We start from the raw sequence: 9,319 nt of genomic DNA, 5'->3' as shown, positions 1-9,319 counted from the left end.
GGCAGCATCCCGTGTCCCCCTCCCCAGGTCCCCAGCTCCGCGTATGCAAATCACTGGTTTGCATGGGCCCGGGGCCAGGCGCGGGGGCCCTGCCAGGGGGCGTGGCCGGCGGCCCCCGCCCCGCGCCGCGTGCTCACCTGGGGAGTGTGGCAATCCTGGCCGTGCAGAGCGCTGCCCGGGCGGGAGCAGCGGAGCGCGCGACAGCGGCGGCGACGGCCCCGGCAGCGGCTTCCACCGCGGCGGCGGCGGCGGCGGCCGGGGGCGGGAGGAAGGAGACCCTGGCTTTCCAGGGGGCCCGGCTGGGGCAGTCGCGAGGGGCCTGGGGGGGGCGCTGGCTTTGGCCCCGGCTGGGGCAGGATGGTGAATCTGGAACCCATGCACACAGGTGAGGGGCGGAGGGAGTGAGCGCTGACAGGTGACAGAGAAGGGGTGAAGGGGGCGAAGGAGGCGAGGGAGAGGGGCACCGTTCTGGGGGGGGGGTCTTCTTACCCAGCGACCAGGAGAGGGCAGTGTGGATAGCGGGTCACTCAGGGGCCAGCGATGTGGGTAGGTGGATGTTGCGGGGGACCCTGGAAAAGAATGGAGGTGGGGACTGGGGGGGGTGAAGGGTGGGAGGGCTTCTGAAGCCTCGGATCTGAAGAGTGGCAGACTGTGTGGGACTTGGGTATGCGGAGCTGTTGCCGTCTGGCTGAAGTTGCTCTGCTCACTGATCGCAGAAGGGTGGCTCACTCACTCAGCCAGGGGTGTGGACCTGGGAGTGCATAAGTGAGGAAAATACTTGTATCCACATGTTACGTGTTTTGTGTGTTGGTCCTTTATGTGAAGTAGAGGCAGAGTGGGCATTTGTAAGGTGTAGTGCAGCACTAGGAGAGGCAAGTGGGGCCTGGCAATTGCAGAGACACACCTGGGGCAGGCGCAGTGTATTGATTAGGGCTTGTGGAAACGTGTGTCCCTGTGTATCAGAGGTGAGTCTACTGTCCTCATGTGTGTGGGGGGGAGCGGTGGAGCAGACCCCATGTGTGAATGAGTGCCTACCCACAGGCTCTGTGGTTATCGGCAGTGCTGTAGGCTTCGTGCTGGGGAATCCGTGTGCAGGTGTGGGTCAGGAACTCTGCGGGACCCTGAAGGAGGAGCAGCCAGACACATGGACCCGTGAGACTATTGCATAGGTGCTTCCATTTCTGTGTCTCAGAGCGGGTGGTGAGAGGTATGCTCTCTGTGTTCCATGTCCCATGGATTCAGATACTAAAACCCCCTTTCTTCAGGGGAAGGAAGCTAGGGGATGCGAATGCTTTTCCAGGAGTCCGTTGCCCCTGTGTGAATGGTGTGTGGGCATGGCGTGAACCAAGTCCCCTCCACTCACCCTGCTGATCCATCCTTCCACAGCAGGCTAAGACAGGAGCTGCTAATCCTGAATGGTCACACTTCGTGTTAAGGTGGGCCTCCTAGATGTCTGAGGGTTTGAGCGGAGAACAGACACAAGGTGTAGAAGGCTACAACTGATTTGGCCATTTCAAACGAGCAAGTTGCTTCTCAGAGTGGGAGGGTAGCACCACATAACTTTTATTTAGGATCCTATTTTATTAGGATTTAGGGCTGTTGATGGGAATTTTGTACCTGGACTCCTTTCTGGAAGAGGAGGGAGGAAGAGTGAGGAGAGGCAGTTTTCCTGACCCACCACAAGGAACCAGAGCCATCTGGAGGCTTTGGCCCTTCCTGAGGCCCAGCAGTCCTGAAAACAGACAGCAGCAGGTGCATGGGGAGCCCCAGGGTCCCCAGTTCCCCAAACACGGTCCTGACAGGGCTGAATGACAGTCAGGCTCACAGAGAGATGTTGACTCTGCGTGGATCTCCAGGTGCCAGGACATGCCAGAAAGGGCCAAGGGAGGCCAAAGGAAGCACCCAACTGGGTGTCATCCAATATCTGAAGAAAGTCTATTTCCAAACCCTGTGGCACCAACATGGAGCTGGGCGTTCCTGGGGGCTGTTCCCCTGCTCTTCCCGCTTCACTTCCCATCAAGAAGGCCTAGGCTGGAGGGGGAGCAAGACCTCAGAAAGGTGGGCCCTTGGCAGGAAGTTCTTTAGGGACAAGATCAGAGACTTCCTCGGGGGTTTCCACCTCATTGTCTATGGGAGGCTCCCACTCTGGGGGAAGTGGGAGGAGGTGGGACAGCTGGGACCCAGCAGGGAAATGCCTAGGGGCTGAGAGGATCTTGCAGAGAGGAGAGCATTGAGAGGGCCAAGCCCCCCACACCCTGGCCTTGGAGGAAACTCCAGGCTGACACCTCCCTCACCGTCTCCTGGAGGCAGGGGCTATGAATGCAAAAGGGGAGATTGAGCTAAACCCAGGGGAGGGTTTCCGTCTACCTTGGGTGGGTTACCTTATTCACTCGACTACATTCACTTGCTGCCCTTCCCCAGCCCACTTCTTCAGTCTGCCCGCACCACCCTGAGAGCCCTCTCTGTCTCGGCCCCTCAGTGGTGTCTGGTTCTCCTTTGGTGGCACCTCAGACAGATCTCTTGTCTTGGGACTTTCTGTGGATCTCTGACGGGGTCTCCATTTGAGGGCTTTCCTTGCTAGGTCTTCTCGGGCTTTTCGGTCTGAGTTCATCCTGTGGGGTCTTTCAGTGTGGCCCCTGCCATGGGGTCTATGAGGGAGGGTCCCTCTGTGGAGTGTCTCATTACAGGTTCCTCTCTGGAGAAACCTCAGTCCAGGACCCTCTTGGTAGAAATTTGGTCTCTTCTGAGTCTTATCTCCCCCTCCCTCCCCTCACACACAGTAATTTTGTGTCCTGCTGTTTCCTCACAAACAGTACTTTACCTGTGAATTTCCAGTCCTGGGCCCTTGGGGACTCCTCCTCCACTGATTTTACTGGAACAGTTTGGATGAGGGAAAGAGAGGGAGCAAGAGTACACAAAACAGGGCACAGGTTCTCACTGGGTCCCACACTCAGGTCCACGAGCTGCGTGTCGCCCGAGTCGGCCCATCTTTCCACACAGATGACCTGGGTGCAAGCCGTGACTCAGGTCAGCCTGGGGTCTGAGCACTTTGTACTTTATAGAGCATTTCTCTCCAGGAGCGTGAACACCTGAGCAGGCATGAGGTCACCAGACACGGGGGCACCCCAGCCAAGGTGTGGGGGGGCCTCCCCGCTCCCAGGTCAAAAACAGGCAGAGGGGTAGACAAGAGTCAGACAGACAGCTGGGGAGAGAGAAAAGAGGAAAACAGGGAAACAGTGGGAATCTGGCCGGAGGGGAACACCTGGTTGGCCTCAGGGCATCTCTTTTTCTGTCTTTCTCCTCACTGTGAGCTGTTGCCTATCAAGGTTGGGATCAAGTCTCACAGACTAATACCAGTTACAGCTCGGGAATACCATTCAGGTTGGAAGGCCTCATTGTGAGAGGAAGTGGCTTCATTTTGAAGAAGTGACAGAAGTCTATTCCAGGAGACAGTTGGAGTCACGACTAGCTCAGAAGGAGGACTGGTGGGCCCCTTGGTTTCCTTCTGGTAGAAGTGCCCCCACTGGTGAGCCTGTGAGGAAGGGAGGGAGTCAGGAGGCAGCTCCAGTCCCTTCAGAGAGATGAAGATGGACAATAGGAGAGAGAAGGGTAGGCTCCCTGCCCCCCACCCCCGCCCCAGCATAGCGTTCAGTACAATGGGGACTCTCTGTCTGCAGCCTGGGGAAGCCTTGGACTTTGCTCCTTCAGCCTCACAAACGCATCCTGGTTCACGGATGTGTGAAGAGGGGCTGCTGTGGGTCAAGCCAAGGCACAGGGAGGGCAAGGCCAGCAGCCGGTGTCTTGTCCCAGCTTCAGAGTGTACTGGTGCGGGGGACGCAGGTGAGGGTCTGTGTCTGGAATCTGGAATCTTACGCAGAGCAGCTGAGCCTCCCCAGGGAAGGGAGTGATGGCAAGAAGCCTACTCAGTCGCCTGCCTGTCGAGATAAGAAGAGCTGAGAAGAGGAGCCCCACCCCACACCTCCCTCATTCACCCCTGGCAAGTGCTGTCAGACAGGCAAAGGGCTATGGCGTCTCAGGGAGTTTCGGTGTTGGCCCATTTTCAGGCTGAGACCCAAGAGTTCGTCCCACCCATCGGCCTCAGCCTCCTACCCACAAGAACTGGTTCTTAGTCTCTTAGCATCCTGTGGGACTTAGGAAAAGCTTCTGTAGATCATCTCAGCCTGCCCCTCCATCCAGGCTCCAATTCCTGTCCAATCCCAAAGTGTCACCATGTCACTCCCATAATGGGTACATCAAAGGAGAAGGTGTCCTGGCAGAGTATGGGCCTTTGCCTCCTTCAAAAGTCAATTTTAGACATGATTAGGAGTACCTTTAAAGCTAATTCAAAGGCTGAGTGAGAGATGGCTTTTGGCTATATTTAAAGGCGATGCAGGGAAAGGTGTCAGAAGGGAGTCTGGGTTACAGGCATGAAATTGTGGTTTAGCTAAACAGTTACCCTTCTTAAATATCAGGAATTTGAAATAAGTTGATTTGAGAATCTGGTCATCATCCCAGCCTTACTGCCTCTTAAACCCATACAGTCCTCAGGAGCTCTTTCCCCGTGAAGTCAGAATTTGGAGAATGCCTATGGCTTCCCAAGTAAAAGACAAATATGGTAGTGCTGAGACAGAAAACCAAAGCTATTTCTTGTTCTGGGAGAAGGGGACTAACCCAGAAACCTATGTACCTCTTTAGTTCATTCTTCTATCGAGAGCTTACTTTGCACCAGGAGCTGTGCTAGGCACTTTTCATCCAGTATTCTGTTTGCTCCTTAAAAGAACTCTGGGAAGTATCATTAGTCCCAATTTTTGTTTTTAATTTTTTTAAAGAATATTTCATTTATTTATTTGACAGAGAGAGAGCACAAGCAGGAGGAGCGGAAGCAGGCTCCCCGCTGAGCAGGGAGCCCCATGCAGGGCTCGATCCTGGGACTCTGGGAGCATGACAAGCACCGAAGGCAGACGCTTAACTGACTGAGTCACCCAGGTGCTCTTCATTATTCCCAATTTTTAGATGAGAAAACTAAGGTTCCTATACGTGGCCAGGGTCCCCCACTAGTTAGCCATAGCGCTGGGATTAAATCCAGGTCTGTGGGCCACCAGAACCAATGCTCTGAGGCCACTCTAGGCGCTACTGAGGCCGTTTAGAAAACTGAGGGGCCCGTCTCTGCCTTTTTCCCCAGTGCCGTTGAAGAATCCCTATGGGGGAAGCGTGCGCTGAGCAGATCTGTGTTAGGCTGTGCCCAGCTCCAGGGCTCCTACGAAGCAAAGCCCATTTCTCTATGGGAGCAGAAGGTGAGCAGCAGCCGAAGCCCTTTGCGACTGTGTCCAGGGGACCCACACTAGTTCTGCATATTCACGTATGACTGTCTCTCTAGAAAGTCTCAAACTACAGCAGGAAGGGCTTAGGCTAGGCTCAAGAAATGCCTTCCTAAATGTAGTACAGTGGGACAGGCGCTGCGGTACGGTGGCAAGGTCCCCCCTAGAGGTCTGACTGCACAGGACGCGGAGCTCCAGGGATTTTCCTGGGAGTCCTCCCTTGGTGGGTCTCAAAAATATTCCTCAGATCACAGTGGTTCCCATGGCTGCTTACTCCATCCTGTTTCTGGAGTGTTCTAAGAGCTGGAGAGCCCCTGAGCCTAGGTCTCTGTCTTGCTTGGCATGGCAGTCACCCCTCCCACACCGCAGTCACTACACCCCCAGGGGCCATAATTTAAATCTCTGCCAGAGCCACACACATCATGCCCGGGGGTGGGGTGGGGGGGGCGGTTCTCCCTGCTTTTCCCGCTTTTCCCCCGGTGGAGGTCCACGCTTTCCCTCATCCTGATCATCTCCAGACCTCGGGCGTCCAGACTGCCAACTGCCTGATTACCTGATGCAAATTAAGACTTCATGCTCAACTGGGATTGGCTGGGGAGCCGGGGATGCAAATTGCCTCACCAAGACTTTATCTGGTTTGAAAGAGTTAAAGTGCTACCCCCGAGAAGAGGGTGGGGGTGGGGGTGGGGGGGTCAACACGATTTGAATAAAATATTCTTCTGTCTTTAACGGCTTCAGTATTTGGGTGGTTTAATAAGGAGAGGAGCTGAGGGAGGGAGTTAGTTCAAAGTTGCCTCTTTGCTTCTCTCTGCTGATCCTGGAGGAGACTTAGGGCCTCTTAGGTGGTGGCAGCTGTCTGTTATGGGTAAATGTTTAATTTATTGAAATGAAGCAGGGCAGCGAAGCTGGACCAGCAGCACTAGGGGGCTGAGATCAGGCGTGGTGTAGGTATTCTGTCTCTGCGGGGCACTGACCCACCCACCATCCCTTTCTCCCTGAGCACACTGAAGGAGTAGGAAAGAAGGTAAGGATCCCCAAAGGAGAAGGATCTCCGGAGGGCCACACAGGAGCTAGGATTTGATCCCCAGACAGTGGGCTCACCTCTGAGAACCAGACAGAGAGCAGGGGGCAGGAATTGGGCAAGAAAGGTGAGAAGGGCAAGCCTGGGTTCAAGGGTGCTCTTACCTCCCAGGGTAGAGTTATTATGGGGAGGGGGAGTAGGGGAAGGGAGACAGATATTTCTTATGCTACTTTAAAAAAAAAACAAAATAAATCCCCCAAGTCCCAAAGGCAATGAGGATTCAAAATGGGAAGCGGTTCCCACCCGCTCCCCACCCCACCACCCCCACCTCTCCGTACCCCTCCCCTTGTTAAATTTTTACTAACTGAGCCTGGTGATTGAAGGAAGTGACAATGAATGATGCAAAAGGTGAGAGATCCCACAGTAGCAGCAGAGAAGGGGGAAAGAAAGGCCAGGGAAAGGAGGCGCGCCTGGGAGGAGGGGATTCGTGCCCTGAGCTTATGAATATTCTAATGGTTGTATGTTCGGGAGTCAGGAATTTGAAAGTCTGATGGTTGTTGTAATTACACATTCATCTTTGCTGTTTAGTTAAAGCCACATATGTCATAGCAAGAAAAATTGTGACCTGTTATTAAAATCAGTTTGTGTTTTCCCTGCAGATATCAAGATGAGTGGGGATGGAGCAGACTCCACGGATGCTCGCAGTGCCCTCGGCCAGGTGGAGACAGGTAAGGGTCTTCTCTTCTGGAGAATGAAGCCAGCAAGCACGGGTGGGAGCAAGTTGTTGCAAATTGTCATGGAACAATGCGGTATCTTTTCTTGCTCCATCTTTCAACCAGTCAGACCCCAAAGCTGGGTCTCCGGCAATGAAGGAACTCCCGTAGAGACATAGGATGTGACCCTGAAGTCTTCGAACAGTAGATAGTGGTCTAAAGGGGGCCTAAAGCTCCGGAACTAGGCTAGGAAAGGGCCAGATCCTAAAAAGCAAAATGGAATCAGGAAAGTTAGGGAGGAGATCAACTTCTTGATGCTCCTTTCCAACACCTGTGGAAGCAGCAGGCTGTGGTCCTAGCCGCTCTGACTGAGAGAAAGCACTGTTTGTCTTCTGTAGATGGGGACTGAGGCCTTTTAACCCCAGATTTCTCAACAGGCCCTCAAGGAACTAGCCCAAGAGGCCCGTGCACAAGCTTTCCTCTTCCAAATTACATGCATGTGGGTGGTAAAGAGACCCAGAAAGAAAGGCTCGGAGCCTGGAAGAGGACTTTGCTTTGTGAAGAAGAGAACGAAGGCAGGAAAGAATTGAGAAGAAAGTTTCCTAGCTCTCTGCTTTTAACTCCACAGTCCAAGCTTTGCTTTGAAAGCTCCATATAATTAAAAAGAACTTAAAGAAACATGAGTATAAATTGTAACACCACCAAATAACTTTAATAGCCTTCCAACAAGACCTCAATTAGTCTTTCATCTGGATCATTAGAGACATAGAAATTAGAAGTGGAAGAGAATCAATGTCCCCCAGAGCTAAACTCTTTTCCCAAGTCTTCAGGTGCAGTCTAATCCCATTCTTGAAGCTTGGGTCAGGGGTAAGATAATTGGGGGTCCTGGGGAGGGCATCTGCAGGATACACTTACCATAAACTTTTCTGCTCCCCAATTTAATATTAAAACAATCCTATTGCACAGGTAGCAATACACGTGAGAGCTGTAGGTTCTACGTCTTTCTCTGTGAGTAGCGATAGCTGGGCTGGGAGAGTGTGGGCCGGTTGTGCTCATTTTTCAATTGAGTTGATTGCTGAGTATGTTATACTGAGGGTCTGTGGAGGGGGATACTTGTTCCCGCCAACGGAGAACAGAATTTCCTCCAACCTGGAGAACTGGAGCAAGGCTTTAAAATCAGTTTCAGCTGGGGTTGCCTGGGTGGCTCAGTCGGTGAGGCACCCAATCCCGGATCTCGGCTCAGGTCATGGTCTCAGGGTCGTGAGATCCAGCCCTGCATGGGGTTCTGTGCTCAGCATGGAGTCTGCTTGGGATTCTCTCTCTCTCTCTGTTCATTCGCTCTCTGTCTCTCCATCTCTAAATAAAATCGTTTAAAAAAAAAAACCCATAAAATCAGTACAGCTGGAGAGTGATAGGCAGTCATGGCTCTGACACTCTGCCCTGGAGAGGAATCAGACTCCAGAATCAGCTTTGCAGGAGACCCTGGGCTGCCCTTTCCTGGTAACAGGCTGTTGGAAGCATCAAGAGTTCTGTTCAGGGGCGCCTGGGTGGCTCAGTGGGTTAAAGCCTCTGCCTTCGGCTCGGGTCATGATCCCAGGGTCCTGGAATCGAGCCCCTCATTGGGCTCTCTGCTCCGTGGAGGGCCTGCTTCCTCCTCTCTCTCTGCCTGCCTCCCTGCCTACTTGTGATCTCTCTCTCTGTCAAATGAATAAATAAAATCTTAAAAAAAAAAGAGTTCTATTCACCTGGGTCAGGCATACTACCCCAGGTGTGTGTGGACAGAGCTAAGAGAGTGGCCATGTGGCAACAAGACCACACTGGTATTCTGCGACTAGTTAAGCGGTCAAGTCAGGGTAACCGTGTTGGGAGTGGGAAGGAGCTACATGAAACCCTAAAAGGTGAGCCAGGAGAGAAAGGGAGTTCAGGTCCTAGGTGGGGGTTCGGAAGATGAAGCTGTTAGAGATGATTCGCCCAGGTTCTGGCCTCTTCTCTGGAACTCTGAGAGCTGTGAATAGACTAAGTCAAAGGAGAAAGAATCCGGACATAAGTTAGCACTTTGGGAATCTGATTGCCATCCCAGTTACTCCCAGTTCCGTACATGACCTTATCCCAGCCACTTTGCCTCCTTAGGAGGCAAGAGCAGATGATCTTTGAAGGGTATGGATTTAAAATCACAGCTTAGGGCACCTGGGTGGCTCAGTGGGTTAAAGCCTCTGCCTTCGGCTCAGGTCATGATCCCAGGGTCCTGGGATCAAGCCCTGCATTGG

The 9,319-nt window shown here is 53.2% G+C and overlaps 1 protein-coding gene across 1 annotated transcript in view; it reads left to right on the top strand.

Moving 5' to 3' along the window:
- Positions 1-357: 357 nt before the first annotated feature.
- The window catches only part of LOC111153770 (POU class 2 homeobox 3), a 75,873-nt gene continuing 66,911 nt past the window's right edge, over positions 358-9,319 (top strand). The window contains exons 1-2 of the mRNA XM_022513002.1: positions 358-385; positions 6,999-7,067. Coding sequence (XP_022368710.1) covers positions 358-385; positions 6,999-7,067 — 97 coding nt within the window. The remainder of the gene's footprint in view (positions 386-6,998; positions 7,068-9,319) is intronic.

Source organism: Enhydra lutris, unplaced genomic scaffold (assembly GCF_002288905.1).
Source record: "Enhydra lutris kenyoni isolate GAN:26980312 unplaced genomic scaffold, ASM228890v2 scaffoldscaffold34, whole genome shotgun sequence".
In the NCBI taxonomy this organism is placed as follows: domain Eukaryota; kingdom Metazoa; phylum Chordata; class Mammalia; order Carnivora; family Mustelidae; genus Enhydra; species Enhydra lutris.
Note: the sequence above shows the minus strand (reverse complement) of the source record. Positions and strands in the feature narration are given on the sequence as shown.